Source organism: Camellia sinensis, chromosome 1 (assembly GCF_055761805.1).
Source record: "Camellia sinensis isolate YWXY chromosome 1, ASM5576180v1, whole genome shotgun sequence".
NCBI classification, from domain to species: Eukaryota; Viridiplantae; Streptophyta; class Magnoliopsida; order Ericales; family Theaceae; genus Camellia; species Camellia sinensis.
Genome location: NC_138961.1, coordinates 244,876,713 through 244,892,063, shown reverse-complemented (window position 1 = coordinate 244,892,063; position 15,351 = coordinate 244,876,713). Strand labels below are relative to the sequence as shown.

General features: G+C 31.1%; 2 protein-coding genes across 2 annotated transcripts; both read left to right on the top strand.

Annotated features, from left to right (window-relative positions):
- Window positions 1–5,758: 5,758 nt before the first annotated feature.
- LOC114264190 (uncharacterized) lies at window positions 5,759–7,209 on the top strand. The gene has a single exon (XM_028204783.2). It carries the CDS (start codon window positions 6,112–6,114, stop codon window positions 6,973–6,975), a length of 864 nt encoding a protein of 287 aa, XP_028060584.2. The 5' UTR covers window positions 5,759–6,111; the 3' UTR covers window positions 6,976–7,209.
- A 6,482-nt stretch (window positions 7,210–13,691) lies between these two features.
- On the top strand, window positions 13,692–14,864 carry LOC114264206 (L10-interacting MYB domain-containing protein-like). The gene is made up of 2 exons (XM_082921859.1): window positions 13,692–14,102; window positions 14,235–14,864. Exons 1-2 carry the CDS (start codon window positions 13,692–13,694, stop codon window positions 14,862–14,864), a joined length of 1,041 nt encoding a protein of 346 aa, XP_082777985.1.
- Window positions 14,865–15,351: the final 487 nt, after the last annotated feature.

The following is a 15,351-nucleotide window of genomic DNA, read 5'->3' as shown; positions in this document are numbered from 1 at the left end:
GGATAAAATTGTGATTCTGAAATAATTCATTAAGTGTGTGGAATAAGAAAACTTGATGTGTGAAAATAGCATTACTTGTAAAAAGATGATAAGCCAAATATTCAATCCAAACTTATTTATTTATTAATAAGCCCTTCAAAAAGATTAGTTTGACCGCAAGATATGCATGGTGATTGAATTCATGTAACTTCATTTATTTATTCATTCACCAACTCTTATGAACAATATATAAATAAATAAATAAAAGAAATGACGAAGTCACAGACAATCAGTTAGAAAACAAACATTTCTGTTAAAAAATTCCACCAAGACTTGATAATACTCCACACCCCATTTTGTGAAAACTTTCTAGTTGATGTTATCATTATGAAAAAAAATGCTATATAATGTAAATTGTAATAATCGACGCATTAATAAGAAAAGTTTACAAAGTTTATTAGTTTGTATAGCATTACTCTATCATTATAATGCTATATGATTTCACATTTTTTTGGACTTAAAAACATAGTAATTGTGCTATATATATTAGGAAAATTTACCCATAAGTCCTAGTTTTTGAAACGTTGAACCATTTAGTCCTAAAAGTTTTCTTATGCTCCATTTAGTCCCATTTTTACATCAACATGATGTGAATGATGTAAATGATCTGATGTTTCATTCTATAATTTCAAAATTTATTGAAATCTGATGAACATTAGATGTTTTTCATTCTATATTTTCAAACATTATTGAAATTTGATGAACATTAGATGTTTGAAATCCAATGTTTGTAACATGACTCTGATGTTATTAACATTGTATCTGATGTTATTAACATTGTAATGGGACCTTTCAGACTATAAGAAAACTTTTAGGACTAAACAGTGCATAAGTTATTAATTTGGGATTTATTGGTGCATCCCCCTATATATTAATGTTTGTAGTTGTGTAACACGCATAAAAAGAATTTACAAAATGAGATATAAATGTAACCCAAAATCTGCACATTGCCAATAAATATTCACATCCATAATTACAAACATTTTAATTTACAACTGTACATTCTGTGCACATGAATTTTTCTTATGTTGGTCAAGTAACAATCTCATCCAGCTCAGAATGAAATAAAACTCGGACTTGCTACGTAAGTTTTCTAAGAGGAAGTGTTGTAGGCAAGCATATCCCTAACTATTTGCCCAAGCTGACATATTTAAAAAATAAAATTTCCCTATTTGAATTAGTTTTTTCAAATCAACATTCATTCAATCCTTTAAATTTTGTATGGGCTTCATATTTGCTATTTGCTTTTTGCATTTTTAGGAAAAGTCAACCCTAATATTTACCCAAAAACTAAATAAAAATATTTAAAAACTATCTCAAATATGACAAGCATTAATGAGTGCTACAAGAGTTTGTTTGAAAAATGATATTTTAAAATTAATTTTTTACAAAAAAACATAAAAAAATAAAACGAATAAATTGAATTTTATATTGACTTTTTGACTAAAATCTTTTCTTTCCAAAATAGCTAGCGTGGAATTAAAATTAGTACAATTTTTAGAAAGTGTTTTTTAATTGGTGAAAAGTTCTATAATTTTTATTTTTATTTTTATTTTTAAAATTGTGTTATATCTTTTTAATTTATTTTTTTTCTCCTATGCAAAGGAAATAAAATAAAAGGAATTTGGTACAAATTGACACCAAAGCTAACAGTATTTTTGGGGCATGTTGATGTGTATTAGGTCAGCAATTAGGTGTGCAAATTAATTGATAGTAATATAAACCAAACCAACTAATAAGATAGACACAAGTCTTAAGTAGTAGTATTTGTTTGTTGCACATTAATTATTTCCACCCTCACTCTCACTTATTTTTATTTTATTTTAATTACTAATAATAATAATAACAAATTAATAGAGGTGCCTTTTGTGGTGAAATGTAGATTCCTCCCTACTAGTCTCCATCCAATTGCCATGAACTTTCAAAGGAAATACTTCCTAAGCAAGTTTTTCTTGTTATCTCTATCAAACTCATTAATGAGCTTTGCTGTGATGTCATTTTTTTAATCAGTAATGGGTTTTACATTAAAGAGGGAAGTAGCAAGTCATTTCGGCTGTCGTATACATTGGGGTTAATGTGCCATATTGATAATCATTAGAAAAATGTTTAAAATACTTAAAAAAAAATTGTCACAATATAGGCTTAAGGGGTCTTTTAAAAAGTGAGTTCTAATTCACTTCTTAGATTATAATTCATTTTCCTCTCTCACAAAAATTTAATTATAATCAGTTTTTAATCGAAAACCTGATTATAACTATCTTTCTAAAATAGCCCTAACTTTTTGTTATATCATTGTGAGTGAATTTGTAAATTTAAAATTGTGAGTTTCTAACACAGTAAAATATCATTAATGTTAACAAAAAATGACTAAAATGTAATAAAAGAAGGGATCATTAGTCTGACCCATTGTCGATCCATCTCGATACTAAGCCTTCGTTTGGTAAACACATTGGGACTATATAAGCACATAAAGATTAAAAAAAAAAAAAAAAAGGCCACAAAATTATCGAATAACAAAACACTTGATTTTTTATATAAAATTACCAAATTGACCTATATACAAACAAAAAGTATCATTTCCAAGTGAAGGGCATATTTGTCATTTCAATATAAAAAGTCAAAAAAATCAAATCAAAAAAATCAAACGAACAAAAAATTCTCAGACTAAAAAAATTAAAAAGTCAAATTTACCAAACGACCCATTTAATCCGTTTACCTTGTAAATAGTTTGGATAATAAATAAAGGCCCCCAGTGAGACTCATAGCGAATTGAATGGTGAAATTATTACTCAACAATTCATCTGGAGAAAAGGCTGACCAATAAAAATAGGAGTTTTTTTTTTAAATATTCCAAAAAAAAATTAATTAGAGAATTGATTCACTTTTTAAATTATTTAGAAAAGTAACCTACTTTTTGAAATCGCATTTTCAAAATGCGATTTTAAAATTGAAATTGCATCTTGAACATAAAATTTCATCTAAAAATTGCAAGTTGAAAATAATAACATGGTGAAATTGCATGTTCAACATGCGATTTTAAGATGATATTGCATGTTGAAAATATAATTTTAATTTCAAAATCGCATTTTCAAAATGCGATTTCAAAAGAAATCAGTTTCCCAAATAGTTTTAAAAACAGGTCAATTTTAATTTCTCAAATAGTTTAAAAAACGGGTCAATTCTCTAAATAATTTTTTTTTTTGAATATTAAAAAAAAAATCATAAAAATAGGCCAATATAGTAAAATTAGTGTACGGAGCAATGGTATTATATTCCTTGAAGAAGTAATACTAGAAATTCACACTTTTAAATTTATAAATTTACATATAATGTTGTGGTGAAGGGATAAGATATAAAAATACTAAAAACTCTAAAAATTTTATCAAAAATTTTATTAAATGTATTGTGGATTTACATAGGACCCACATTGTGTGAGTCTCACACCCGTGAGACATTTGATAAAATTTTTAATAAAATTTTTGAAGTGTCTAACATTATTATATCATTAAATATATAACAAATTAAAAGTTGATACATACATTACAATATTATTGCGAGTACAATAATGAAAATATTTTGTGGATCTTACCCATTTTATTTCTTTAATATTGTTGTCCAAAATGGAATATCCTTCTAGAAAGTCCACGCTTTTGATGTGTTCTAGAAATTAAAAAATCCAATACCTTAAATTCAAGTTGTTTGGAAACGGAGAAAATTTAGTTCTCGTCGGACTTTTATGCCCAATTTACTTGCCATTATTATTGCCATATTGCCTATTCTTTCAAATGTTCTAGATTATGATGAACTTGTCTAACCACTTTACAGTATAATCTATTTTAATTATAACTGTACTCCAAGCAGTATTATAATATTATTCTAATGTTATTTTTTAATGCAATTAATTAATGAAAAAACAGGCTATATATTCAAAGAAAATAAAAATAAATATATAAGAACCTTTTTTTTATTAACAATAATAAACACATTTTTTTTATATATAAGTTTTTTTAGTGGATAAGAAATGTGAATGTGTGGACATATTTTTTGGATAGTTCACGTGGTTGAGGTTGTTGGTCGATGTGCCACGTGGGCAGACTATGGTGTCGAGATATGGTGCAATAATACCGAAATCCGAGGTATTTGAATAGAGGACTAGAGTCTAAATGACATTAAACTACTTATTTGGATAGAGATAACACTCTTGAGGAAGTTCATCTTAATCTGAATAGTGTGAGTTCTGATAGTTGTTGTCCTTGTAAAGGATAGAGTTCCTTGAAGTGAGACTTCTAAGAGAAGTTGGACACTGACCAAAGTAAGGCACCCCGTGGGTCTAAGGGATGCTTTTATTTGTGATGCGACTTGTGCATTGAGTACTTATTTGATATTTTTGAGAGATAAGTTGATTGACTTGTTGACTGATTTAATTGTCCGAGTATCCCCGGATGGACGAACCACCGTATTATTCTCATCTTCTTATTGGTAAGTGGTTGACTTAATCTATGGAGTGCCCCTGGGGTAGACGAACCACCGCGGTATTGTTATCTTCTTGTTGGCAGGTGGTTGACTTAATCTATTCTGTCGTGTATTCTCTAGCTAAGTTTCCGTTTAGTTGTGTGGTTAAAAATCAACACCCACAATGAATGTGTAACAATTTTCTAATTATAATTATCTGCTAAGGCCATGTTTGTTTAATCGGGTTAGAAAGGAAAATTGAATTAGCATTTTTTTACAAAATTATTTTATGTCTTCTGTTTTGGTCACTAATAATAACAGACTAATTGTCTAGTTAGATTTTCTAATCTCCCAAATGGTAAAACAAATATTACCCTCCTGGTAAATAATACGTTCTTTGGATTTTCTAAGTATATATAATCTTATCTAACTATCCGATGGGATGAAAGTAAAAATGCAAGACTCCAAATCAAATGATGCAAGAAAAAAATGTAAGAAACCAAAACAAACACAACCAAAATTGATTCGAAACATTTTATTAAAATTTATTTTTCAATTATGCAAAACCAAGACGTAAATGATGACGTGTATCCATTCATAAGAATTGAATGCAATGTCTTTTTCATTATAAATGGTAGAAATCTGAATGCTAACCTTCGTGCCCATAATCTCATTATTATCATTATGTTAAAATTATACATTTTCCAAGAGTGGAGAAAAAAAATCTAAGAAAATCAGGAAAAGTTATAAATTTATTTCATGCCCTCATTCATTAAAAATCAATTACAAATACATTCATTAAAATTTGCTTAAAATTTAAATTATTCATATAATACTAAAAATTATAAATATTTGTCATTCACTGAGTTGTTAGAAAAATAAAAATTTCTAACTATCATTCTATATAATAATGAAATTACTATAATGGTTAAGTAAAATATATTATTGATTTTATTAAAAATTATTATTTAGCTTAATAAATAATTAATAAAAGGAGTTATATGTTATGTAATTAAAAATTTTAAGAAGGGAGATCAAATTTCTAAATCACAAAGACAAATTAATATTTTAAACAAATCTTAGAAAATTATATTTAAAATTTACTTACCAAACAGGTCATAAAGTGCCGACTTCAATATGTGGGTTATAACTTATGTGTGTAAGAAACTAAAGTAGAAAGAAAATGCCAAAATGCAAGCGGCGAAGGACACGGGAATTCATAGGGAAGTTATTGGACGGTCCGCGACGCAGCGTTTTATGATGGATGAAAAGGGTAATTTTATATTAAATAATTAAAAAATATAAAATTTTATGATTAATTTAAAATATAATCACGCGGTACTTTTACACTAACTAATAATTTTTCCAATTCATACGATTCTGGAAACACTCGTGTGTGTACTATCCATATATCGTGTGTATTCGATTTCAAGAAACTACTTTAGAAGAGCGTCAAAGAAGTCGATTCCTCTGTCTATCCTCCTATTCCCAGTTCCCAAACAAATATAAAACCCCCGCAAACAAACACTCCCTTCCTTACCTTTCACCTTCTCTCTCTCCCTCTCTCTCTCTCTGTCTCTCTCTCTATATATATATATATCTGAATCTATAACCGTCTAGATGGAAGAAAACACACAGCGGCAACGGCTAGAAATGCAGGAGGACAGTGAAGCTATCACCTTCTGCCCTAGCTTCAACAGCTACTCTTCCGATAAATTTGCAGAAGTTGCTGATAAAGTAACCAAAGAGTGTATCAGAGACGACGACGATGAGAGACATGTCTCGAACGAACTCGACGACGACGACGATGATGATGATTTCGAATTCTCTTTGGTACGCGGTGATTCTGATGTAACTGCAGATCAGATATTCGGTCAAGTTCGTCAGGTTTTCCCGATATTCAATCGCGATCTTCTGATTCGCGATGATCAGGATCGTGATGCGAAGCCTGATGTATCTACTCTGCGACTTCCTCTGAAGCAATTGTTCATTGAGGACCGCGACGATCGTGATTCTGTGTCGTCGTGTTCATCTGAAGCGGACGAATTGGAAGGCGTACCTTCGGGAACGTACTGTGTTTGGAGGCCCAAAGAGGTTGCAGGATCTCCTAGTAGATGCAAGAAGAGTAATTCGACTGGATCGGCATCGAAGCGGTGGAAGTTACGAGATTTGATTCGTCGAAGCAACAGCGCAGGGAAAGACGCGTTCGTGTTTTTGACTCCGAAGAACACAGAGCATAAGGCTGAGAAAATCGAGCATGTCGAGAAGGCGAAGGAAAGGCGGAACTCCGGCGAAGCCGTCAAGCTGAAGACGAAAGGCGGCGAGAAGGTGTCGCCGCCGTCGTCGGCGCACGAGGCGTTTTATGTACGGAATAGAGCGTCGAAGGAAGGAGAAAAGAGAAAGTCGTATCTTCCGTATAGGCAGGACCTTGTAGGGTTCTTTGCGAACGTCAATGGAATGGGAAAGTCCTTCCCTCCGTTCTAAAGATCCCCTTTTTGCTCTGTTCTTCCCTTTCGTAGAGTTTATAGATACATACATATATATTTTTTTACAATCTCTATTTTCAAAAATTTCCAGTGAATTAGTTTGTTCTGTTTTTCTTTTCTTTTCTTTTTTGTTTTAAATAATTTTTTTGTTTGTTCTTTAATGAGAACTTAGTACAGATGATGTTAATTACTTGTATATGTTATGTATTATTATATTTACTATTTCTCATCATGGTCGGTGCATATGGATTTGATATTCGATTTATGAGACTGATTAATTGGAAAATTAATTTAACCACCTACTTGTGAAGAGTCCAAATTAAAGCGTTTGTACTTGCGAAATTTGGAACTTACAATTTTAAAGAAAACACACTCTCAAACCCTAAATCTACCAACCCCTGAGGTTGTAAGATGAAGTTTCTATATCGGAGATGTGAAACAATTGAAGGCAATTGTGACTGGGTATCTAATATCTATCACCTATCTTCTTCTGTTTCTGTGTGGATTTACTTTCATGTCTCTCGCATTTTTCTTTACTTTCAATTCTTACATAAAAATTAATTACAGAATTCCCATTTGTGGCCTTGTGAAATATTTATATCCAATTTCTATATTTTAGATTTTTTTCTCTGAATTTCGGACAATGACACTTAGGCCCGTTTGTTTGTTTGGCTGTTTCAGTGACCAAACTGGAGTAGGATTGTTATGGGTCTTACCCACAACATATTTAATGTTGTTTGGGACTGTCGGCTTTATAGTCTGAGCGGCTTAGTAATCTCCCTTAGTAGAGGGATTAGCTTAACTGAGAAACAAGTGAGATTAAAAAAATAATTAGCAGTTTCAGTCTGTCTAGTCATCTACTCCGACGTCCGATATAATGCAATATTTTTTTTTTTTTGGACAAACATAGCTGGCCTTTCAAAAAAACATTCAGCTAGCCAAAAAAATAGCTAGCCAGCCAACTCTTTTTTTTTTTTTTAACAATCCCAAGTGCACCTTTTGTTTTAATATTTATGTTAATTTTTTTAATATAGAAATGTTGTTTAAATTTATTTTATTTAAAAATAATTTAACAATCTCATCATTAATAATGTCTCATATTATTATTAAAATAAATACACTTTTATTTAATATCTTCTTCACACTAATACTCTCTTTATTAATCATTTTCTCATTAATAATTTTTTCCAATCTAATGATAGTTGTAACTAGGATAATCAATATTGAATCATGATAGTAATATTCATGAACCTTTATTATTATTATTATTAATGTAGGTTTAGGGCCACCGTTGGTTACAATTTTTTTGGTCACGATCATAGGAAAACTATTTTGAATCAAACTTGTTTGTTTAATCTAGTTGTAGCTTTGCAATCATTAAATTGCATAAAAAAAAAAATCTAAACGAAATTTAAAAAATAAAAAATAATTTTTTTTATATTAATTATAACATAACATAAAATAACAAAATTTAAAAATAAACTCCACTTAAATAATAAAACACGTTACACAAATTTAGAACACCATAACGGCAATATGATACGTTCATATGACCTAAAATAAAATTTATTTCAAATGGATTTTTTTATAAGAAATTAATTTTTTTAATAAAATTGTGAAAAAACGATTTTACCTTTAATACACCATAAGGGCAATATAATACTTTCTTATATCAAAAAACAAAATATTAGAGAAAACAAAATTTAGCAAGTCCGTTATGTGCATAGAAATTGGTCATATAATATATATGAATAGACAAGATTTTATGTAATTTGTTAGTAGAGTTCACTTTTAAAAAATCTAACTACTTTATATGTTTGTAGAATTTTTTTTTTAGCAATTACAAAATACATCCGTTTTTTAAGTTTTTAAAAAATAAAAAATAAAGAAAATTACTGTAAAAACAATTGCCAAAATCCCATCTAGGTCAACCTTTTTTGTAAGACAAAAAAGGAATGAATGGGAAAACAAAATGGAAAAAGAGTTTTAAAAAAAAATTGAAGGAAATTCGTATTGGAAAGAGTGAACTTTTTCTTTTCATTCCTTTCTTCTATTTTATTTTTTTTTATTATTTTATAGTGGAAAGAAATGTAAATAAAGAAATTTGAAAACTATTTCATTTACGGCATTTAAAGAATATTACAGCTAAGCCTTGGTTAGTGTTAGGAGATCCAGAGATTACTATCTCCATCACAAAATTATAATAGAAGATCTCTATTATATTATTTAAGAATTTGTAATGATTCTTTTTAAATTTAAAATAGTAATAAATTTTTATAATTATTTCATAACTTTAATGGAGGTCTTCCATTATAACTATGTAATGGAGAAGATTTTAATCCGATTCGCAGAGAGTGGAGAGATTGATCTTCCATTCTTGACTTAGAAACTAAATTGAAAAAGTACTTTTGATATGTGTATATGCATTTGGAATGTTCAAAAAAATTAAAAGAAAAGTGTTTGGATAAACGTGTGAAAACCATTTTTCTTTTTCAAAGTATTTTTAATTGTGTTTTTCTTGGTGGAAATCTTTTTCATTTTTTTCTTGGTGGTGTGACACCATTTTCATTTCCCACTTGATGAGATAAAAATTACTAGGAATTTCTCCGCGTGTAAAGAAGGGTCCTATTCCAATTGTTTGGTTGGGGAAAAGGGAAGAGAAAAAGAAAGGAAAAATAAAATAAAATTCACTTCTAATCATATCAAATGGTTAGGGCAAAATGATTTCAAGTTATTGAACAAGTTCACTATGCTTGTGTTTGGGAAGCGTGGTTGAGGCTAAATTAGCCAGATGACGACAAACTAGGCTTATTTAGCCACTTCACGACAAAGGCTCCCCAACGGGTTGGAGAGGAACCGTTGTTCGGGTAAATTTACCAAAACACCCTCAAACAAATCAGAGATTCATTTCGCCCAACTGATGAATGAATCCAAACGCACAACACAACCAAAAACCTAGGGCACAGACGAAGCGAAGGAGGCGATTAGTGGCTACCAGCGGCGACGACATCTGAGCCAAGCTTTTTGGAGGAGATCGGGCCGGAGTAGGCATCTGCAGCGGCGAAGACGACTCGCGAACAGGTCGGCAAATCGGACGGTTGGGCCCTAACGTTGGCGGCGGCGAACAATAGACGGAACCCTCTCAAACACCACCGATCTTCAGGTAACTCTTTGAAATCCTTCTGATTTCGTAGATCTGTGTGTGTGGGGCCTCTGCTTACGATTCATGTCTGGAGTCCCTTTCTGTTTATACAACGTTAGGATTTTTCCCAAATTTGTGGAAGTGTGGAATCTGTATCTTTAAATTTTTCCATATTTTGTTTTTCCAAAGTTTTTTTTTTTTTTTTTTTCCACTTTGGGTTCATTACAAATCCGGTTCATTACCGACCTGTTGAAGTGATTCGTCTTGCTTGGGTTCACACATTTTGGACACAGATATATATATATATATATATATCTGTTCTTATATACAAATCTGCAACTCTGTGCATAATTAGGGCCGGACTAGGTTGAGATTCGTAAAACACTCTCTTCTTCTTTTGATTTTGTTCTTATAATTATCATTAAAAATCTGCCTTTTCTCAGATCACAATTAGAAATGAAAAATTGTGTGCTTGGGTTCACACATTTTGTTCAGATCACAATCTGATTTGGGTTCATAGTCAAATCTGATGTTTTTTCAGATTTGTTGATTTTGTGCTTGGGTTCACACATTTTGTTCTTATAATTATAAAAATTACAAATTTCAGATCACAAGTTTGAATTGATGTATTCACTAGCTGAATGAAATCTGATTTATGAAATTGATGTACACATTGTGCCACTGTTACTCTCTACCCATTTTTCAAATAAATTCTGAATCAAATCTGTGAATGCACTTATGTTATTGGGAATGAATATCAGATTCTGGTAAAGCTCTGTTCAGATCCGAAAAACACTCTGTCGTCTTTCTGATTTTTTGCTTATAATTATCAAGAAAAATCTAAAATTTCAGATCACACATTCGAATTCATGTATATATATAATATCTGATCTGATTCAAATAGTTGGTCTGATTTATAGAGCTTCAGAATCACAAATTTGGGCCATATGTATGAAGGCACCGTTGTTTAAACAAGTTTGGAAATGCAAATCTGGTGTAGAATTGGAATATCTGTTCGGTTATAGTTTCAAATGCAGATCTTTCATTTTTTTTTTTATATATATAAATAAGAAATGCTGTTCCCATTTCTGAGTTGCTCAATTCCCATTTGTGCTTAACAGAAATTAACAATTCCCATTTGTGAAATGCTCAATTCCCCTGATTGTTGCGTAATAGAAATGCTCAATTCCCATTTGTGAATTTTTTTTGAATTACATAAAAAAAATTTATTCCAACTCTGGGTTACAAGTTACAGATATTAACAACAAATTGTCAAAATATATATAACTTGTGGTCCAAAAAGAAAAAAATTTAAAATTGTAATCAATTAAGCAATATATTAAAAATATATTACGAAGATATTAAAAAAATATATGTGAAATGTTTATTAGAAATTTTGATTTACAAGGTAAACACTGTAAAAATTTTATTACACATATATGTAAAAATTTAATTATGAAAAACATTATCATCAATATATGAATAAATGTTTTCAAAAGAGCCAAAAAATATATTGAAAATATATTACTAATTAGATGTATTAATTTGCGTATATTTTTTACTGAAGACGAAATGGTCAATTCTCAATTCAAGAAAATAAATTAATTACATAAAAAATATTTTCCAACTAAATTTGGGAAGGAAGGTTCATATATTATCTACAGATATTAACACCAAATTACAAAATATATTATATTTATATTAGAAATATATTAAACAAACAGTTTATTAAAAATACATTAGAGTTAAAAATGTATGCATGTAAAACTTTTATTACACAGATATGACAAAATTTAATTATGAAAAACTATATCATAAATATATTCACAAAATATTTTCAAAATATGAAAAAAAAAATTATTGAAAATATATTACAAATTAGATGTCTTAATTTGCATATATGTTTTACTCAGAACGAACTGCTCATTTCTCATTTCTAAAAAATAAATTAATTAGCACCGTAAATATTTTTTGAACTACATTTGGGAAGGAAGGTAGATATATGTACATATATTAACAAAAAATTACAAAATATATGAAATTTATGTTAGAAATATAGAAAAATAACAGTTGACTAAAAATATATTACAAAAATGTTTGACAGATATTAATAATGTATTAATATTATATATTACAAATTTAGAGGTAAACAATAAAGAGTGTAAAAGTTTTATTAAACAGATATGACTACATTTAATTATGAAAAACTATATCGTAAATATATTCCAAAATGTTTTTAAATAAAAAAAATATATATATTGAAAATATATTACAGATTAGATGTATTAATTTGCGTTTATTTTTAACTCAACACGAAAGGGTCAATTCTCATTTCCTAAAAATAAATTAATTAGCACCATAACTATTTTCGAACTACATTTGGGAAGGAAGCTACATATATTATGTACATATATTACCAACAAATTACAAAATATATCAAATTTATATTAAAAATATATTAACTAAATAGTTTATTTCCAATATATCTTAAACAAATGTTAGACAGATATTACTAATGTATTAATATTATATATTACAAATTTAGAGGTAAACAATAAAGAGTGTAAAAGTTTTATTAAACAGATATGACTACATGTAAGTATGAAAAATTTTATCATAAATACATTCAAAAACGTAAATATAGTACAAATATATTCTCACCAATCCATTTTGCTGCCTATCATAAAAAATGTAGTACAAATATATTCTCACCAATCCATTTTGCTGCCTATCATAAAAAATATTATCAAAATATATTACAACATAGATTTATTAATTTGAGTACGCAATCGTGTTCATGTTCATTCATGTCAATTTACTTTATATTAAATCGTAGCATGGCGTCGTTCACCTCTACTGCAACTTCCAGTACATGGCCAGGATGAATGTGTGCCTGTGGATATGGCCCGTGTATTGTTAGGATTTCCAGGTCCACCAAGAATCCAGGGCGTTCCTACTTTGTATGTCCCCACCCTGTGGTGAGTGACCCAATCTTTACCGGTCATAACTTAATGAACATTAACAACCCATGAAACTAATAGTTCCATACTTTTCACTCATCAGCCTTGTGTCAGTTGGATTGGTTGGTGTGAAGAACGAAGCCATGAGAACCAAGGCTATGCGTCAGCCGGAGATGAAATTGCCATGCAATTGCGGGCTGATGTCATAGACATTCAACAATCCTTGCGTGTGCTTAAGACCATTGTGTATGTGCTCTGCATTGTCGTTGTTATTTTGTTGTGCCGTATGTAAGCACCGTTACCATGTTCTTAGTATGTACAAAGACGTTAGTATGTGTTGAATATGTTGTTAGTATGTAGTTAGTATGTTTGTAGTACGATGGTATTATGTTGTCGCATATGGGAGCCGTAATACTAACTATCATGTTTTTGTCCACTACTAACTTCCATGGAACCTGTCTACGTACGTAAAAAATGTTTTCAATGGGTATATGCAAATTTCATCTTCAGCATCATATATCTGCGTTTGTTGTTTTTAATGTGTCATCTGTTGTGCGTGTGTATATAACAACCAAATTTGTGATGGTAATCTTTTGTAACCGTACATTAGTAATGGCTTCCACACGTACTTCGCCTCGTAACCACTTGAAAAGCAAAGGCGTTGTCAGTGACAAGTCAACCAGTCTTGAAGAGACACAAACTCAGCTAAGCCACAAGGCCTCATGGGACAGTAACTCAGTCCGAGTTTTCCTCCAGTTGATTGCAAATGAGATTAGTAAAGGAAATCGGCCATTCTTAGTCCTCAGCCAGGTAGGGTACAAGTCGTTGTCAAGGAAATTTCAGAGAAAAACAGGAAAAAAACATGGACTTAAACAGTTGAAGAATAAGTATATGAGCTTGAAGAAAGAGTGGCAAGCGTGGACGAAGTTGATGGATTCAAGCAAGGGAGTGTCCGGGATAGGCTTTGACTATGACACCGGTTTGTTTCAGGCACCTGACGAGTGGTGGGACAAGATGGAATCAGTAAGTACATGTAGAAACAAGTTTTATATTTCTCATTTACCAGTACATTTTTTACTTCTTAATTCAACTTCAATAAAATTTATGAATATGAAATATAACGTCAACCTCTTTTACACATGTACATGTCTGCAGATCAAGAAGGTGTGTGCGAAGTTCAGGAAGAAAACGTTGGAACACCGTGACTTGATGGAGACGGTTTTCATGGGGGCAGCAGCTACTGGGAAGCACCATTGGACCCCGGGAGAGAACCTTCCTGAAGCTGCTACGGACTCATCTGATTCAGTGCGTAGTTTGGGAGCCCAGCCATTTGCTGATCCGATACCCACAGGAGTACAGGACGTGGATTCTGATTCTTCACTGGAGCATGTGTCGATTGAAAAGGCAAAACGGAGAAAGACGCCATCAACAAGTGTTTCAAAGTCGAAGAAGGCAACAAGTGATGCGTCTGTTATTGCGGAGAGCATGGACAGAATGACAGATGTGGTGCGTTCGAAGAATCAGCAGGTCACGGTCAGGCACCTCACAGGCAACGAATCACTGTACACTATTTCCGAGTGCATGCATAAACTGAGCAGTATTCCGTCCCTGATTGGTACACCGTTATTCCACTTCGCCTCCACACTTATGGATAACGCTGATTACCGGGAGGTCATGATGTGCCAGCCTGATGACGACCACATCATTGGCTGGCTTACACAGAAGCAGCTCCAGTGTACTGCGTCGGGGCCATTTGCAAACCTGTTTGGGGGTAGGCGGATGTGATGCTACGGTCTTACGAGTGTTGAAGATGCATGTCTTTTTCTTCCTTTTTAAAACTTAGACTTATGGTACTGTTGGCTATGTACTAAGGGCTTGTTTGGCATCTACTGTATAAGTCAAAAAGTCAAAAAGTTACTCCAAAATCCAAAAAGATATCACTATTCATCAAAAAAAAAAAAATTAAAAAATCATTTTTTTTCAACAAAAGTACACACGGAATTGATGACCCGTGCAGCTGCTGTGTGGCAGTGGGGAAAACAAGAAATGATTGGGTGTGCTTTTTACACACACCGTTGTTCGTTTCATGGGGGCTATCACGGGTCCCATTTTGAAAATCTGAACCGTTCAATGTGTAGAAATCGTCAGGTACTATATATTTGCAAAAAATCACATTGATCAGATATCGATAACTATATGATCAAGTCAGTTATGTACAACTAATGGATGGTGTTATAATTTATAATTGAAAAATAAATAAATCTGATCAGAT

Coding starts and splice junctions, on each gene's coding strand:
- LOC114264190 (XM_028204783.2), top strand. CDS start 6,112: ATGGAAGAAAACACACAGCGGCAACGGCTAGAAATGCAGGAGGACAGT.
- LOC114264206 (XM_082921859.1), top strand. CDS start 13,692: ATGGCTTCCACACGTACTTCGCCTCGTAACCACTTGAAAAGCAAAGGC. Junction 14,103..14,234: donor GGTGGGACAAGATGGAATCA/GTAAGTACATGT, acceptor ACATGTCTGCAG/ATCAAGAAGGTGTGTGCGAA.